Raw genomic sequence first — 16,514 nt, 5'->3', positions numbered from 1 at the left:
TGCTCTGTCCAACTCGCTTGTTGCTCCACCTTCGCAACCAACCCATCCCCTTCCCACTTCCACTCACCGCCTTGCTTCAGCCTGCATGCTATTGCCCTTTTGCTTTCCTCGATCGTCGGTAGCGTTCTTGCTCTCTCGTGCTTTTGCTTTTGCTTTTGTCTTTTTTCCTTTCCCTCCTTCCCTTTTCTTCCTCTCCAGTAGGTATAATTCGCCTGGGGTTCTTGTTAGCTCTCCTCTGTTTGCAGATCCTCTCTTTTCTCGCTCTTACTTTTTTGGTTGAATTGTTCGTTTGCTCCAGCACTCACAAAAAACGAAACAGGGATGCGTCCTGTGTCTGAGGCCCAGTAGTCGCTTTCTTGTTCTGGAATGCATGCACATCTTCTATCCACCGCCAATATAAAAGTGATTCCGCCACTGCAGTATTCTCTCGGTTCCTGTACCACCGCACTGTGGGCTGTGGATCCTGATTTCTCTACGCCCATCAGGGGAGTGAGCGAAAGGGAAAAAAAAGAATGCGTGTATTTCGATATAGCGGAGGTATCTATAGATGGTGTGTGTCCAAAAATGATGAAGGGGGGGTTGTGGCCACTCCATGAAGGCTCCAGCAGAGCGTCGGAACGAATGAATTGGTTTCAGTGCTTGTGTGAAGACAAGAGGAGGCAGGAAACAAGAAATGAGAGAGGCGGACGGGTTCGATAACGAGACTGGGCGTGGGTGGTGCAGAGAGAATGGTCCCCCGCGCCAGAAAAAAGCATGCAAGGGCGCTCCATCTTCACAAGGGTGTCATGAACGGTTGCACTCGGAAGTCAGCGGAGGTGGTGCGGTCTCGGATGGATGTGGCTCGCACTGAGGATCGGCGTCTTCGATCGAGCCGCTGTCTTTGGGGGCTGAGCCATCCAAGTCTGGACCAGTGGTCGACATCGTGGACGATAGATTGGGCAGGTCTGTGAGGGTCGGGAAGCGCGAGCCCATCGTGACCGTTGCGGCTGCCAAAGCGGCTGCAGTGACGGCGAGATCGAACCTGGCAGGGTTCAGTGTATCATGTGGGACGGGCGGGGCCAAGCCAGCGAGATCTAGGAGAAAACAAAAAGAGTCGCAGATGAGTGCATGCAACACACTGGGATCTGGAACCGACCGCGCTGTCTGGGAATATGGTCAAGATAGGCTAGCATGGCCTCCAAAGCGAATGTAAGCTGCACACGCGAGCCTGTACCTGTTGGAGCGGCATAAGGCGGACAGAAGGACAGCGCCGCCAAAGCCTGGAGAATATCTTCGTTCGGAGGGGTCGATAAAAGTGAGGGGTGTTGCTGTGCAAGTAACGACAGCGCCGGTGGACAGGCTGGAGGATGGGCACCGAGATGCAGCGAGGCGTAGAACCGGGCCAACGCTGTGTTCATCGCGGCGGCGGCCGCCGCTGACAAGGCGGATTCGTGAGCCGCAGGATGCGACAGCGCGGGGAGACGGACTTGGGGCAGAATTGGCCGGTGCTTCTTTGCCGGCGGCGGTGGGTTTGAGGGCTTCGGGGCAAGCGGTCGCTTTACCAGGGGAGCCGCCTTTGCGATAGCAGAGACGGTTGTGTCCGTGGACGCTTGTATGGACGAAATCATCGAGCTCGAGGGAGCTACGGAAGCAGGCGGCGAGGACTTGGTGGGCGAGATCTGCGTCGGAGCTGGGCGTGGGATGTCAAATGCTATGGTCGGTGACGTCGATGTTGGCGAACGGGATGGCTCGGAGACACATGATGACAGCACGATTGGCCCGCTCGCCTCTTCAGGGAGGCTGGGTCGCACGCTCGGTGACCGCGCTGATGTTGCTGATGCTGGCGCTGGTGTAGTCGTTGATGATTGGTGGCTGATTCCTCCAGAATGACCGGTGGAGGGTGCCGTTCGACTGGTCAAGGCAGCTCCATTGGATGATGAGCCCGATTGAGACTTCTCGGTTGATGTGGCGGAGCCCTCGGTTGCCAAAGCATCGATGTCGATCGGAGACGCAGGCCGGAAGGGGACTTTGACTGGTTGCGGCAGTTTGGGTTGCGGTTGCGGCTGCGATCCAGACATTGACCGATCCTCTGGATGCTTCCCCGCCAGATCGCACGGACTCGGGGCGAGATCGGTTGACGCAGACTCTGCGCTGGAAGGCAAAGAGGACTCTGAGGACGATGGCCGAGAACGGGTGGCGGCTGAGGGCTTTGACGTCCGCATGCCCGGCCGTTTGCTGGGATCGGCCGTCTTGGCTCCATTGGCCAGCAGCATATCAATATTTTTGAGGATGGACGGCCGCCCTCGCTTTCGCCGGAAAGCATCGACACAGGAGTCGGCCTTGTTGAGTCGAATGCAGCGCTGGCAGGGCCGCTTGGCTTCGCAGGCAACATGCGCGGCTTTGCAATCAACGCAAGCATGGTTGACATATGCCTTCTTTTCTGGCTTTGCCGATCGCTTGACGATGCCGAGAGGAAGCTTGAACGATGGGGGTAGTTTGGGTGTCGCGACACTGGCGGAAGACGCCGCGACCTGATGGGCCACCAACGGACTCGGAAAGAGAGATGCTGGCAAATCAGGCGGATGGACTCCGATGGCTGTGGCTGCAGCCAAGGCGGCAGCCTCGGCGATGTGTGTGTCGGTGACGGACTGGAGGGCCTCGACCTGCCGCGCGGCGGCTAGGAATTGGATGTGCTCGGACAGCTGATGGAGATATTGCCCCAACGTTGGCGTTGATGATGGTGGTGTCGAAGGTGATCCCGGTGGCACCAACGATGTGTGCAGATGCGCCGTTCAATCAGAGCGTCCGCAAGAGCAATGAGCAGACACCAAAATAAGCATACCGCATGGTGAATAAGGATACGTGCTCTCGTTTCTTGCATGACAGACCACGAGGCTGTTCGTCAGGCAGGGTTGCCGTGGACGGAGATGCAGGCAATGGAGACCACGGGCAGAAGGACACTCACCTCGGAGTCACCTGGGACGTGCTTCAAAAGCTTTGCAACTTCAGCAAGGGTCGTCGGCGAGAGGAATCCCAGAGCCCCGAGGGACGACGATAGCGACGCCAGGTCCAGCGAGTCCAGGTTCGGAAAGCAGCGCGATGCGATGGTTGCAGCATTCGCCAGCTGCTGTGCTGCCAAGATTTCCGCTGGCGTCAGAACGCTTGTGCCGACCGGAGGAGTGGGGAGGGGAGAGGGCTGAATAGACGGAGAGGGCTGAATAGACGGAGACGGCTGGGTGGGCAACACAGAAGTTGCCGAGGACGCCGGAGATATCCGCGGCGCAGTGGCTGCCGAGGGCAACAGGGGAGGGGAGATCGGGCAGCCTCCAAACAGCGACCACAAGTTGAGGGACGACGGCGGCGCTACTGAGCCAAGCGGGTCGGCAGGGACATCTGCCGATGCCGTATCCGGGACCGAAGACGAAGACGATGTCGGAGATTCGGCCGTAAGCGCAGGGAGCGGTGGCTCGGATTCATGTTCGGAATCAAGCGACGGGAGAGTTGGCAGCAGCAGCGAGAGAGGTGCAGTATGCTGCACAGGATCGAGCAGAGGGCCAGTGGCCGCGAGTACCGACGGGGAGGGGCAGGTTTCCGAGGTCGGAACCATACGGTGGGCACGCAGGGGAGTCGGCTGGAGGAATGTCTAGCTCGCCGATCGATAGGGCAGTTCCAGATGCAGTTGGGGTGTGGCTGAGACGGCCGTGGATGATATGTCGTGGCTGATATGTCGTGGTTGAGATGGCGTGGTTGAGATGACGTGGTTGAGATGGCGTGGTTGAGATGAGTTCCAAGTTGCGCTGATGATTCGACGGCGAACGACCAGAGAGGTCGGGCTCGGGTTCGCCGGCAGCGAGAAGAGCCGCCGAGACAGGCACGAGACGGGCGCGAGAGCAGCGGCGAGAGCAGCGGCGAGAGCAGCGGCGAGAGGACGGGCACGTGGGTGGGCATTCTGTGGCGGGCGTTCTGTGGCGCTGTCCGACGAATGGTAAGCACAGCGAGTATTCGAAATGCCCTCACCGACAGATACGCCCCGCAACAGATGTCCACGTCCCAGCCCCGCGATTGATGTCGCCGCAGCACAGCGTCCGCCGTATCATCCTGCGGTGCTCCCGGAGACGGCAGCAGCAGCATCAGCAGCAGCATCAGCAGCAGCATCAGCAGCAGCATCAGCAGCAGCATCAGCAGCAGCATCAGCAGCAGCAGCATCAGCATCAGCAGCCCAAGCAAGCCCGGTCGGAGTTTGAAGCACTGCGCTGCGCAGTGCCGACAGTGCCACAGAGAAAATTTTTTTTTCAGGCGCCGCGCAGGGCGGAGTGTACGTGTGTGTGTGTGCGAGGAGCCGTTCTCGCCGGGCTCTCGCTGTCCACACGGCGTGCTGTGTGGTCTGCTGTCGGGCGGCCCTCGCGGCGCTCTCGCCGCGCCGCCGCCTCGCTCCCGGCTTTCGTATTTCAGTCCCGCGCTTCCCTTCCGTTTGCGTCCCTGCTCTTTACCCTCTGTCGTCTCGATCCATACTTCCCAGGGCCCATCCGCTGCCGTTGCTACTGCTCCTAGTCCCCGCCTGCCATGTACCCCGTCGACTTTAGCACTGCCCCGCTTGCCTCGCCCTCCGAGACCACAGAGCAGCGAGATGCCCGCCTCCAGGCGCTCCTCAGCGACACTGCCGACGACGGCCTGACTGCCGAGCAGCTCATGGACCCGACCATCTCCGGCGGCTTGACCTACAATGACTTCCTGATCCTGCCCGGATATATCGACTTTGGCGCCGATGTTGTCTCGCTGGACATCCAGGTCACCAAGCGCTTCAAGATTAAGACGCCCTTCCTCTCGAGCCCGATGGACACTGTCACTGGTACGCCAATTGCGGCATGGCACACCCGATATGCGCAATGCCATAGCTTCTCTCGGGCCGAACCGTGATTTCACAGTGCCATTGGGATCTGGCGCGGCTCTGCCGTTGCCTGCCGGCATTGGGAGAGGGCGGCCAAGAGCGGAGGCTGCTCAATGTCTCGCCACTCGACGCAACGCGTCCATGTGCATCGGCCCTCGATGGGAGTGGGTGCCTCGGAGCGCGGGCTCTGCCGAACGAACGCTCATCTCCACGACTCTGCCCTCGCGGCCTCTCCAGAGACCGACATGGCCATCCACATGGCCCTGAACGGCGGCCTCGGCGTCATCCACCACAACTGCTCGGTCGAGGAGCAGGCCAACATGGTTCGCCTCGTCAAGAAGTTCGAGAACGGCTTCATCGCCGATCCCATGTGCCTCAGCCCCGACCACACCGTCCAGGACGTTGTCAACATCAAGGCCCGATACGGTTTCTGCGGCATCCCCATCACCGGTACATACTCGTGCCCGAATGCGGCGGGCTGCATTCGTTTCCAGTGACGAGATTGTCCGTGCAGCGATGCGCACGCACATCACTTGCTCTCGGGTCTCACCTTCGTGTACCTGCTCCGTCGTGTCTGCACAGAGACCGGCAAGATGCACTCCAAGATCGTCGGCATCGTCACCTCCCGCGACATTGATTTCCTGCAGTCCAGCGAGGAGCGCTCCCGCCCGCTGAGGGAGATTATGACCACCGACCTCGTCGTCGCCAAGCAGGGCATCTCCCTCTCCGAGGCCAACGCTCTCCTCAAAAAGTCCCGCAAGGGCAAGCTCCCTATCGTCGACGAGGAGGGCCGCCTCACCTCGCTCCTCGCCCGTTCCGATTTGATCAAGACCCGTGACTACCCCTGGGCCTCCAAGAAGAACCAGTCCAAGCAGCTCCTCTGTGCCGCCGCCATCAGCACCCACTTTGAGGACAAGAAGCGCCTGGCTGCCCTCGTCGACGCCGGCCTCGACATTGTCTTCCTGGATTCGTCGCAGGGCAACTCGAGCTACCAGGTCGAGATGATCCGCCACATCAAGGACGCCTACCCTCACGTTGATGTCGTCGCCGGCAACGTTGTCACCAAGGAGCAGGCGCGCCGTCTTATCCAGGCCGGCGCCGATGGCCTCCGTATCGGCATGGGTAGCGGCTCCATCTGCATCACCCAGGAAGGTATGTATCGGGAGCCCGGCGAGACTGCCTCCAAGTCCCTCTGATGGCCGGTGTGGAATCTTTGAGCCTGTGCCACCTTGATTGCCCATTAGACGCCATGCAATGTGCTCACTCTTCGCACTCTTCGTCCAGTCATGGCCTGCGGTCGTCCCCAGGGCACTGCTGTCTTCCGTGTCGCTCAGTTTGCCCGTCAGTTTGGCGTCCCCGTCATTGCCGATGGTGGTATCGGCAACGTCGGCCACATTGTCAAGGCTCTGTCCCTCGGCGCCTCCGCCGTCATGATGGGCTCTCTCCTGGCCGGCACCACCGAGTCCCCTGGCGAGTACTTTTACAACGAGGGCCAGCGCCTGAAGAAATACCGCGGCATGGGTTCTCTCGATGCCATGGAGAAGGGCGACGCTGCTGGCAAGCGCTACTACTCCGAAGGCGACAAGATCAAGGTCGCCCAGGGCGTCACCGGCACCGTCGTCGACAAGGGCACCGTCAAGAAGTTCCTGGGCTACCTCACTTCCGGTGTCCAGCACAGTCTCCAGGACATTGGCTGCCGCAGCATCAGCGAGCTCAGCCAGAAGGTCGTTGACGGCGTCGTGCGATTCGAGAAGCGCACCGCAAGTGCCCAGTTGGAAGGCGGTGTCCACGGCCTCTACTCGTACGAGAAGCGCCTCTTTGCTTAGGCGAGCTGTTGCTCGGGCGGATCTTGGTTCAGCATAGCAACTCTACTTGTCATGTTATACTGCGTCCCATTTTATTATTGCTGCCGATCTTGAATATCCATCTGCAGCGATATTGCTCGAGCATGCATTGCGAAACCGCGATCACTCTGAGCCTTTAGCCCATCCTCTGTTCCCTTGTGGCAGCGGCTGCGATGGCTGCTGCGCGGGGCAGCCCTGTTATCCACTTTCCACCGACCTTCCACATTGAGACTCTAGATTCAGGTCTGCAAATCCACACCGACTGATCATAAAATGCATTCCTCCATGGACTCTGTCCATTATTTGACACCCTCAATAAACGACAATTGCCGAAATAATGCAGCGATGCGGTGGAACATGATGGGGTTGGACATTACTCAGCTGAAATACCCTCCCCCACATGATCGCAGAACGAGGAATAATGACTGCCAACATATCCTTCCCTACCGATCGATTTAATAATTCTCCAATGCCGTGTTACGCATTGAAGATGGCGCTCTATGCAAGACTTGTTCGACTCACGCTCGGCAAAGCCACGGGAGGTCGACGCAATCAACATTCTTGAGATCCATGATTGTTTGGACGAAAGACTTCAACCACCTTTCCAACACTCACGACAACGACTGTGATCCAGAGATAGACTAGGGCCATGATCGATCTGACTGCTGTGACGATGCTGGTGGAAATGTGCCAAGATTCGTCGTTGGATATGGAATCCGCGGCTTGCTTTTCGTCCGCAGCTTGATCGGACACTTGGGCCTGTTCTTGGGTCGAAGGCTTGTGTCGTTCAGAAATTGGTTCTGGCTCCGCAAAGTATCCACCTGATAGTGGAAGCTTCCTCAGCTCTTCTACCAATTTAACGACGGAGTCCTGTTCTGGGAGGTCGCCGCCTGGACTGATTTCGTCTGAAGCATCCGGCAGCTTCACGATATCCATTTCAGCTTGATATTGTTCCCTGATTCGACTGAATGCGAGTTGGACCCTTGCGGCAATTGAGGCACTTTTTGGAGAGGTAGGCAGGGTTGAACGCTCCATTTCATCCAAATACTCAAAGACTGCGTGATTGGTGAACGCCAGACTGTGATCCCTGATATATGAACCAAAGCTTGACAAGGCAGCTTTTAATGTGGATAGCTCAGCTTCAAGATCCTCGGCAACTCGTTTCTGATCGGCGATCCTCTCTTCCAAAGCATCTTGATTCAGTTTTTCAATATCAAGTTGTTTTGAAAGCTGCGACGCCAATCCGTTCGGCTTGTATCTGAGCTCCCAGTCAATGCGCATGTGTTCATCCGAGCGATGTTCGCACGCTAGACACAGGCCGTTATGCATTACTTCGCACTGAAAATGATCATTTTGCACTTCAGGCTCAGTTTCGTGTTGGACTGAGGGACACGTGCAGTTTAGATGACACCGGCTTGGGTAATCGGTTTGATCAACACCATTTTCGTCGCGGAAAAGTTTGACACAGTCTTGGTGAGAGCAGACGGTCGTCTGGAAAGGAAGTATATGCCTTTGTGGAATTTCATCGGAGGCATCGAGATGCTGCTGAATATTGGCCAATTCTCGTTTTTTCTGATCAAGTTCTTGATCGAGACTGGCTATTGCGCTTTGTGTTGCTCGTAGAGAGTTTTCAACAACAACGCTCGCCTCTTGGATTCTGGCCAAAGCCTTCCTTGCTCGAAATTATACCTTTACGATGAGAAATCACAAACCCCGATCCAAGTGTCATCCGGGGTGAGCTATCCTGGAACTTCAGACGAAGGTGAGGTGATTGAAGTCAGTATCGAAAATCAAGCCAAGATCAGATCCAAATGGCTTTGAGGATGATAAATCAAACCCTGGATGAGCTCAAGGCAGAGCAGCAGCAGATATTGGCCATCAGCGCCCATTTTGCATTGTTCGTCAAGGCAAATGGCATTGTCCATTTCAATGACGCCATCCTCAACTATATTGATCACTTGATTAAACAAGCTCGGGACTCAACCTCGGCTACTCAAGATCAGCTCTCATACCAAGCAAAAATCGACGGTCTCGAAAAAATGAGAGAAAAATACAATATCGAGAGGAAGCTCTTGACGGAAGGAGTCGAGGTTTCAAAAGCTGTCCCAACTCCAGAAGAAATCGAAGAGCTGATCAAAACGCTTTCAACCCTCAAGTACAACGGAGAATTCTTTGGTAAGTTTACAAAGATCTCTGGAAGGATTCCTCCCCCACGCCATGGAGTCATCATCACCAATCAACTCCAGCAACCATCTCCACCCAAGCCACCCCAGACCTCAAGGTCCTTCACGCAACTCGCGAGCCAAACCATGTCCACACTTGCCAACGGGGTTCAAAATCTGAGCATTTTCTGATTTCGGGATACTTCGCTTATCAGTGGTGATCATGTTTGATTATATAGTTTTGCTTTCGATTTGCTTGACTGTTCACGAGTATGTGAAAGAATTTAGTTCCAAGTATTAGTTCTTCTCAAAATGATGTCCTTCCATTTGAATAATAATCATCCGGGTCCAGATGTTTTCAGCAGTTCATAAGGCCGAGCGAATATGTACCCCTTGATAGGCCAACTCCCTCCTCTCTCCCGACTGGATTCCAGTTGTCCCAAGGCTTTCACCCGACCTTTCTGTCCGTACCGTATGAGTGGCTAGGCAGGGTACCCAGTGTCTTCCTCGCCACCGATTCCTGAATGCTCATGTCGCTCTGTGCCCAGACTGCTTTCGTTGGACAGGAGCGTCGGGTCATGGGGCCGTTTCTTTCCCGTCTGGCGCTCTCTGGTTGGCCGGTGCAGCCAGCATCCGCTCTCGCTGCCCTCTGCTCCCTTTCGCCCCACTGATCTCATCTCCTCCTGTTGCGGACGAGGGCCTTGAAGACCGCACTCACCTCATTGACAAGATTGCCCCGCGCCCTCGCCAACAGCACCACAAAATGAAGCTCCTCGGCGTCTCGGTCGTTCTGCTGGCGTGCATGACCCTGGGCATCGAAGCTCGCCATCGCGCCGGGCCTTGGAGCGGCTATCGGGGTGCCACCCACCAAGTGCAGTCGCAAATGGAGGCCGAGCATCTCGCCTACAAAGCCCCTCCGCAGCCCGATGGCTCTGCCTCCTCGTCCTCTTCCTCGTCATCGTCCGAAACGCTCAACGACAACGACATCTATTACTACTTTGCCCTGCACGACCAGAACCACGACGGCTTTCTCGACGGCCACGAGATTCGGAACGCACTCACGACCTTTGGTCCGGCCCAGGGCTCAGACCGCAAGTCGATCGACCAGATCGAGAGAGAGGTCGACGAAGCGCTTGCACAAGCAGACACCAACAACGACGGGCTGGTCTCGTGGGATGAATATCTTGGCTCACAGCTGCGAGGCTAGGCGACGGCGTCGCTGTGCGCGCTGGTCCTGCCCTGTTCGAGAGATGGGTCTGCTGATAGGCAATATAGTTCCTGGGCCTCTGCCACCCCGCCCCGCTATTTGTTTGGAGACAGACCAGATCGGACCAAGATACGATCGCCCAGTGCGTCCGAGCTCTCCAATCGCAAATCTTTCGTTTATTGGATGGGCAAGCGTGTAATCGCTCAACAGACCATGGCGCTCGAGCAGCAGCAGGCTTAAGCCAGACTAACTTCGACACCAAAGGCAACGGCGAGCTTGACGAAACGAGCAATGTGCTCAAAGTCGATGTGAGAAACGTCGTCGTCGGTGCTGATCGGTGAAAGCAGCAGATGGAGAGCCGTGAGCTTTCGCTGTACTGCTATATCGAGACAGGCGCAGCGCCAACCAGCATGAGCGACCTGCATCGATTCAGGCAAGACCAGGAACAAACTTACGTGTGGATGTAGGGCGAGTGGTCGTCAAAGGCAGCCTCGAAGGTAAAGACCGAGGGGTAGCCGGCCTTGGTCCACGAAGCGTGGTCGGAGCATCCGTAGCTGGGGATGGAGCAAGCCGGGGTTAGTGCAGCTTGGATCCCAGAGCTGCCGATGCCATCCAAAGAGAACACTGCCGACGTGGAACGTGCGTTCTATGAACCGAAACGGAAGAGCTCGCCGATACATACCCGCACTTGGTGTCGATCCACTTGACACTGCTGTATTCCTCCGAAAGCTTTCGCAGATACGTGGTGAGGCTGTCATCGACAAAGTCGGTGGAGATACCGATAACGGGCTCCTTGTCTTCAGGGGTGAAGCCGGTCATATCGATCTGGTACATGCCAGCGACGGACACGCCGTCTTCCTGGTACTTGGCGACAACCTTCTGGGAACCAAGGAGACCTGCGTCGCTCGGGAGCAGCCACATCAAATCAATCAGACGCGCCATAGAGCATCGGATCATCTTTGCCCATCGCAACACATCGCAACACATCGCAACACGCCAGTCAATCTGCTCGATCCTCACCTCCTTCTTCGGCAGAGTACCAGTGGAACTCGATTGGGCGCTCAGGAACAAATCCATTTGCAACAAGGATGCGGAAGGCCTCAAAGACAGTGGTGGTGCCGCTGCCATCGTCGTCGGCGCCGGGCGATCGGCCCCACCAGGGGTTCCACTGGTTGACAGAGTCGAGGTGGCCGCCAATGATGACAATGCCGCCCTTCTTTGCCTCAGACACCGCAGCAGCCTCGAGACGGGCGATAATGCTGAACTGGGGCCACGAGTGCTTAAACTTGGAAACGGTCACCTTGACGTCCTCGGAAGCCGAGGAGGCCACGTCCGTGATCTGGGTGTGGAGCCACTCGGAAGCATCCTTGCCTACGGGGACCAGCGGGAGCAGAGCGTGAGTCGGCCGGATGGCATCCATCGCATCCATCGCAACGCTGCTTTGGTTCGACAGGGAATGACAGGTATACGCTCGAGACCTACCGTGCTGGGTTTGGAAGTAACGGGTCTTGAACGAGCTGAACTCGGTCAAAAAGTTCTCCATGATGCTCTGCGAGATATTCTGGGAGAGCGGGTTGACGACATAGGGGTACTTGACCTCCTTGGGAACAGCTAGCGTCGGCCGAAAGCGTGTTCAGCACAACCACCATTGTTACGTTGCGAGAACGAGCGTGCAGGATGGAATCACCGAGTCAGAGATCAGCATGGCAACAGTACTGAACAGCGGGCAATCCAGAGACCTTCCACACAGCGACAGCAGCTCAATCGGGCCGTCCAGCACCATTCAATGTGCAAGACACTCACGGATCTTTTCGGGCTTCTTGAGGTTGGAGACACCCTCCAGATCTCCGTCGGTGACGTCCATGAAGGTGCGTCCGGCTCGGATCAGATCAAAGATCTGGGTCTCGTCCATCCAGACGCGCTCCGAGTCGGACAGGGCAATGAGACGCTTCGAGGCCTGGTAGAGGTTGAAGACCTGGTCCGAGTGCTTGGGCCGCGACGGAGCGAGGCGGCGAGCAGCAGAGTCGTCCTGACGATGGCGACCGTGGTGGCCGTCGTGGTGGCCGTCGTGGTGGCTGTAGAAGCGATGGTGGCTGGCATCAGAGCGAGCGTCGTCCACCATCAGCTGCTGACCAGCCGGGCCCTCCCAGAGGCCAAGGGCGGTTGAGGAGAGCGACAGAAGCGCGAGCACGAAATGAGATCGAATAAGCATAGTGGCAACGGGAAGAACGGCCAGCCAAATGAGGGTGGAGAGCAGGGGTGGTGGAAAGGGGAATATTCAGCAACGGAAATGAGAACGGCAGAAGGCGTGGATGAAGAGCAGTTAGTTGATCAGGAGCGATGAGGGCTGGTATCGACGAACAGGGGCTGGGCGATGGAGGGAGAGATGTCCGGCGGGTGAAGGCAATGACGCAAGCGCCATGCCATGGGCAAGAAGCCGGGGCGGCTGGGGCGCGTGTCCGAACCCTGGTCACGGGGCTCTGCTGCGGCTCAGACACCCGCGCGCCCCGTGGTCGTTCGCCGTGGGAACGAGTGTCTCGTTTCGCTCTGTGGCGTCTCGTTTCGTTCTGGATACAGTGCTGCGGGCTCATGGGGATGGGCGAGCGGTCCAGCCGATGGCGTGGTGTCTGGCGGCTCGATACATGGACAGCACGAGTCCCCTGTCCAGACGATAGACCAGGACTGCGCTCACAAACCAACGAAAACAAAACGATGGCCAACCAGGACGGGAAACAATCACACGGAAGCCCACGGACTTCGGGACTCTGATGCCAGAGAAAAGAGGCACTGTTCTGGGGGGGGGTTTTCTGGAATGACTGTATTTTCAAGTTGGGACGGGGGGTTTTCGGTCATTTTCATTTTGTTCAATTTTTCGCATTCGTTTCCAAAACACGCTAGAGAGATTGCTATGGGGTCTGAGGCGTTCGAAGCCTGGCTTCTCAATAAATAGTAGAATAGTAGTCACAAGGAGGTTGCGTGAGCGGACGCAAGATTGTGGTCAACAAAGGATAGGAACAGACGACGAGACAATGGGAGAGAGAGAGAGAGATCGAGGAGGCAATAGAGGAGTAGGAGAGGGGAGAGAGAGAGAGAGAAATGGAGGAAACGGAGCAGAAGGCCAACCAGAGTACATGTGACAGATCGACGACGAGGCCGAAGCGCCGAGAATATACGGCAGAGCATCCCGGAGAACACCAGCAAGACAATGCAGCAGCCAGAAGCCGCACAGAGCACCGGCAAGGGCATTCAATCGGCTTCGCCAGGACTGCGCAGCCGATATCGACTCGGCGCCATCTTGTATCTTGTGCACAGCACGAAAGGCAGGGCGCTGATGAGAGTTTGGGTTGCGTGAGGATGGAGGAGGACACGATGGCCGCGCCGGCAAGCCAGCATGGCCCAGTCCAGTCCTCCGTGCCGACAAAGTGCCGGGCGCGGGTGGTGCTCTAAATGTCTAGCTTCCATGACAGGTCCAGGATGCTGTCCAGGTCGACGAGGGGCTCGGCTACCGCGCCGGTCTTGCCGCCCGGCACAGACGAGCCCAGTCCGCTGCTGGGTCCGGGTACGCCGTCTTCGGGCAGCTCGAACCGGCCATTCAGCTCGCCAAACAGGTCGCTCACAAAGGATTCGGAGTGGGTCTTTTTGATCTCGGGTATCATCATGTACGCGTCCGCGTCGGGGTGGCCCAGGCCGGTATCGAAAGAGTTTTGCGTGCTCGACGGCAGGGCCGATGTCGAGACGTTCTTGTGGTGCCCGAGGAGCCGAACCGATCCATTCGGAGCCGTGTGGCGGCTGGCCTCGTCGCTGGACATGAACTTGATGGACTTGCTCCGGAAGAGCTTGGCCTTGGACTTGAGCTTCTCGATGCTCGAGGACACGAGCTGCTTCTTTTCGTCGAAAAAGTTGGACGACATGGTCACACTTCGCTCGATCAGCGGCGGGGAGAACGGGCGGTTTGATAACGAGCTCTGTTCAGAGTGAGAGCGCACACTCATCGACCGCGAGGACAGCTTGCTGGACGATGACGAGGACGGACTGCGGCCAAGCTCACTGAGGTCGGTGGAGGAGACCATGCCAAGCCGCGAGCGCCGCTTGTTGGCTCGTGCCCGGAACTTGGAATTGCCGCCAAGGAAAGGAGTGTCCTTTTGGAATCGACGGAAGTACTGCATCACGTTCTGGTCCCGGATGCTTTTGGTGTCGAGATCGTTAGAGAGGTTGGCGTCTTGGGGCATCTCCGACAGCTGGGCAACAATGTCTTTGGGATTCAGGGATGTGGAGATACTCGGGGAGGTGGGCGAGGCAGCCGAAAACTCGGCCGCGGACGGGCCAGAGGCAGTCGCCAGCGTTGTCGACGACATCGAGGTGGTCCGCGAGGGGATGTCCAGAGGCGGCATTACATCCAGCGAGTCCGTATTGACAATGGCATCGTTGGCAACAGTCCAGGTGTCAAGCTCCAGTAGACTGACGAGCGAGGTGATTTGTAACGGGGGCAGCAGCGAGGTGCGCGAGGACTCGGTCGAAGCCACAACCGTAGCCTGGTTGGCAATGTCGATGGGGCTGAGTGGCGCCAGGGGACCCAGGAGCGGACTCAAGGGGCTCTTGGAGTTGCTGGGCTTTGGCGGGGCCTCCGGCACGACCTCAGGCGTGACAGTCGAGATCTTGAGCGGCGCACGCACCAGCGACGAGGTGCGCTTGCTAGCCTCAATCTTCGGGGCTGTCGACTGGGGGCTGCTCTTGGCTGCCGACGCACCGCTGCGCAAAGACGAGGTTGATTTGTTGCTCGAGACAGACTGCTTTGACGACTGCGATGCCGAGCGCGACATGGCGGGTGAGGCCAGAACAGGGACAGGGACAGCCGACCGCGGAGGCTCGACAAGAGCGGCACTGGGGTCGCTGGCCGGGCTCAGAGACTGAGGCGCAACCAGGGGCAGCTTTGGGGATGTGGTGGATGTGGGAGAGAGATACAGGTTGCCAAGGGGAGTGTTGTCGTCATCGTCATGGTCGGCGTCGCGGGTAGGAGACGGCGACTGGGGATTTGGAGGGGGGCTTGTCTTGCGGGTCGGGCTTGTCCGCGGTGACGGGCTGGTCTTGGGAGGAGAGCCGGGCTGCCGAGGCGATACCAGGATCGAGCTGTCGACTTTGACAGGGGTGAGGCCGGCAGTGTGTGATGAAGCTGCGGCAGCAGCAGGCTCTGGCGAGGCCTTGGACTCGGCTGACCGGAGCCGGGGTTGCATCCTGTCGCCAGCAGACTCATCCTCGCTCTCCTCGGACTCGGTTTCGTCGTCGTCATCCTTGTCCTCCTCCTCGCTGGTGTCTGAGGAATAGCCAGAGTCACGGGTGACCTGCGATTCGGGCTCGGTGATGGGGATGCCGGTAAGCTGCTTTGCATACTTTGCCAGGGAGCCAAAGTTTATCTCGAGCTCCTTTGGGCTCAGCATGATGCCGGACTTGCGGTGCTCCTGCAGGCGAGAAACAGCGAGCAGTCCCAGCGGGGCAGCATCGACGGTGAGCATGGCGAGTATGGTGAGCGTGGTGAGGATGAAAGTAGGAATTTGGTTGTGTTGCACAGCGGGAACGATGCGATACACAGCGACGGTGCAGATTGCCATCGAGTCGATGAAGCATCGCAGTGAGAGAGGCGAAATGGCGTCGGAGCGTGAGCGATTGGATCCAGAGTAAGAGGAGGTGGGCAATCGAGACATGGAGTGGTTAGCGAAATGGGACACAAGAGCTGGCTGGCTGATGCGATAGCTGCGAGGGTTGACGCTGTCACAGACACCGACCTGAATCTTCTTGGCCTGCTGCTTGGCTGCGAGGATGCCCATGTCCATGGCTCGCTGCAGCGTGGCGCCGTGTTGGGGCAGCAGTATCGACCAGGCAGCATAGACGCCTGTGACGAGGTTCTGGATGAGAACGAGCTTGCGCATGTAAGCGGGAGTCATGCGGGCTTGCTGCAGCTTGAAGGTGGAGACGCACGCCAGCTGGACGGGATCGTAAAAGTACTGGACGCTGTCCGAGGGCTGCAGTGCGAGCGGGATGAGGGTCGACTTTGAAGCCAGGACGTCGATTCGCTTGGGCTTTGTGGCGGCCGGGACGGCCGGCGGGGCAGGAGCAACCGCAGCTCCCATGGGACCAGGCATGGCAGAGAGTTGGGCGGTGGTGGTGGTGCTTGAGGGTAAAATCAGCCAGAGAGGAGAGCCAGAGGCCAGGGACAACAGACCAGAGCAAGATCGGGCGAGAGCGAGCGGGAACGGCCAAACAGGAAGCGCTGCGATATATCTTCAGAAGAAGAAGAACAAAAATAATGGGAATAGCCCAAAGGAGCGAGGGGACGGCGGTGGTGGGGGGGGGCCGTTGGGGGCCGTTGGAGGGGGGTGCTGGTACAGGCCAGATGGAAAGACAAGAGGTCAAGAGCAGAAAAAAAGGCAGGCCGACAG

At 57.8% G+C, this 16,514-nt stretch overlaps 7 protein-coding genes across 7 annotated transcripts; 3 read left to right on the top strand and 4 right to left on the bottom strand.

Moving 5' to 3' along the window:
- Positions 1-513: 513 nt before the first annotated feature.
- BJ171DRAFT_490849 (uncharacterized protein) lies at positions 514-3,753 on the bottom strand. Its single transcript, XM_053109671.1, has 3 exons — positions 2,945-3,753; positions 1,214-2,681; positions 514-1,073 (listed from the first exon to the last, which is right to left on the bottom strand). The coding sequence occupies exons 1-3, from the start codon at positions 3,584-3,586 to the stop codon at positions 784-786; spliced, it is 2,400 nt and encodes a 799-aa protein (XP_052970352.1). The 5' UTR covers positions 3,587-3,753; the 3' UTR covers positions 514-783.
- Positions 3,754-4,469: 716 nt separating this feature from the next.
- On the top strand, positions 4,470-7,076 carry BJ171DRAFT_455528 (IMP dehydrogenase/GMP reductase). The gene is made up of 4 exons (XM_053108279.1): positions 4,470-4,828; positions 5,105-5,317; positions 5,450-6,019; positions 6,152-7,076. Exons 1-4 carry the CDS (start codon positions 4,543-4,545, stop codon positions 6,691-6,693), a joined length of 1,611 nt encoding a protein of 536 aa, XP_052970351.1. The 5' UTR covers positions 4,470-4,542; the 3' UTR covers positions 6,694-7,076.
- BJ171DRAFT_490846 (uncharacterized protein) lies at positions 7,077-8,041 on the bottom strand (the record flags this gene model as incomplete). Its single annotated transcript, XM_053109670.1, has 1 exon — positions 7,077-8,041. A coding segment is annotated over one exon (778 nt), but the record flags the coding sequence as incomplete, so codon positions are not given.
- A 481-nt stretch (positions 8,042-8,522) lies between these two features.
- Positions 8,523-9,094, top strand: BJ171DRAFT_471944 (uncharacterized protein; the record flags this gene model as incomplete). The annotated part of the gene is made up of 2 exons (XM_053108630.1): positions 8,523-8,886; positions 8,958-9,094. The coding sequence occupies 2 exons, from the start codon at positions 8,523-8,525 to the stop codon at positions 9,092-9,094; spliced, it is 501 nt and encodes a 166-aa protein (XP_052970349.1).
- Positions 9,095-9,527: 433 nt separating this feature from the next.
- Positions 9,528-10,178, top strand: BJ171DRAFT_490844 (uncharacterized protein). Its single transcript, XM_053109669.1, has one exon. The coding sequence runs from the start codon at positions 9,637-9,639 to the stop codon at positions 10,078-10,080; it is 444 nt and encodes a 147-aa protein (XP_052970348.1). The 5' UTR covers positions 9,528-9,636; the 3' UTR covers positions 10,081-10,178.
- Positions 10,179-10,234: 56 nt separating this feature from the next.
- BJ171DRAFT_490842 (uncharacterized protein) lies at positions 10,235-12,468 on the bottom strand. The gene is made up of 6 exons (XM_053109668.1): positions 11,884-12,468; positions 11,563-11,691; positions 11,101-11,451; positions 10,763-10,976; positions 10,536-10,634; positions 10,235-10,410 (listed from the first exon to the last, which is right to left on the bottom strand). The coding sequence occupies exons 1-6, from the start codon at positions 12,290-12,292 to the stop codon at positions 10,317-10,319; spliced, it is 1,296 nt and encodes a 431-aa protein (XP_052970347.1). The 5' UTR covers positions 12,293-12,468; the 3' UTR covers positions 10,235-10,316.
- A 956-nt stretch (positions 12,469-13,424) lies between these two features.
- On the bottom strand, positions 13,425-16,468 carry BJ171DRAFT_237358 (uncharacterized protein). The gene is made up of 2 exons (XM_053106592.1): positions 15,861-16,468; positions 13,425-15,536 (listed from the first exon to the last, which is right to left on the bottom strand). Exons 1-2 carry the CDS (start codon positions 16,215-16,217, stop codon positions 13,524-13,526), a joined length of 2,370 nt encoding a protein of 789 aa, XP_052970346.1. The 5' UTR covers positions 16,218-16,468; the 3' UTR covers positions 13,425-13,523.
- Between the last annotated feature and the right edge of the window lie 46 nt (positions 16,469-16,514).

The sequence above is a fragment of the Polychytrium aggregatum genome, assembly GCF_025602895.1.
Source record: "Polychytrium aggregatum strain JEL109 chromosome Unknown BJ171scaffold_5, whole genome shotgun sequence".
NCBI lineage: Eukaryota > Fungi > Chytridiomycota > Chytridiomycetes > Polychytriales > Polychytrium > Polychytrium aggregatum.
Note: the sequence above shows the minus strand (reverse complement) of the source record. Positions and strands in the feature narration are given on the sequence as shown.

Excerpts from the sequence above, each read along its gene's own strand:
- BJ171DRAFT_490844 (XM_053109669.1), top strand. The coding sequence starts at position 9,637 with ATGAAGCTCCTCGGCGTCTCGGTCGTTCTGCTGGCGTGCATGACCCTG.
- BJ171DRAFT_490842 (XM_053109668.1), bottom strand. The coding sequence starts at position 12,292 with ATGCTTATTCGATCTCATTTCGTGCTCGCGCTTCTGTCGCTCTCCTCA. Across the intron at positions 11,692-11,883 it reads CAAGAAGCCCGAAAAGATCC|CTGTTCCCAAGGAGGTCAAG; the intron begins GTGAGTGTCTTG and ends GGCCGACGCTAG. Across the intron at positions 11,452-11,562 it reads TTACTTCCAAACCCAGCACG|GCAAGGATGCTTCCGAGTGG; the intron begins GTAGGTCTCGAG and ends TGGTCCCCGTAG.
- BJ171DRAFT_237358 (XM_053106592.1), bottom strand. The coding sequence starts at position 16,217 with ATGCCTGGTCCCATGGGAGCTGCGGTTGCTCCTGCCCCGCCGGCCGTC. Across the intron at positions 15,537-15,860 it reads AGCAGGCCAAGAAGATTCAG|GAGCACCGCAAGTCCGGCAT; the intron begins GTCGGTGTCTGT and ends TCTCGCCTGCAG.
- BJ171DRAFT_455528 (XM_053108279.1), top strand. The coding sequence starts at position 4,543 with ATGTACCCCGTCGACTTTAGCACTGCCCCGCTTGCCTCGCCCTCCGAG. Across the intron at positions 4,829-5,104 it reads CCCGATGGACACTGTCACTG|AGACCGACATGGCCATCCAC; the intron begins GTACGCCAATTG and ends CGGCCTCTCCAG. Across the intron at positions 6,020-6,151 it reads CATCTGCATCACCCAGGAAG|TCATGGCCTGCGGTCGTCCC; the intron begins GTATGTATCGGG and ends CTCTTCGTCCAG.
- BJ171DRAFT_490849 (XM_053109671.1), bottom strand. The coding sequence starts at position 3,586 with ATGGTTCCGACCTCGGAAACCTGCCCCTCCCCGTCGGTACTCGCGGCC. Across the intron at positions 2,682-2,944 it reads ACGTCCCAGGTGACTCCGAG|CTGTCCGAGCACATCCAATT; the intron begins GTGAGTGTCCTT and ends TATCTCCATCAG. Across the intron at positions 1,074-1,213 it reads GCCTTATGCCGCTCCAACAG|ATCTCGCTGGCTTGGCCCCG; the intron begins GTACAGGCTCGC and ends GTTTTCTCCTAG.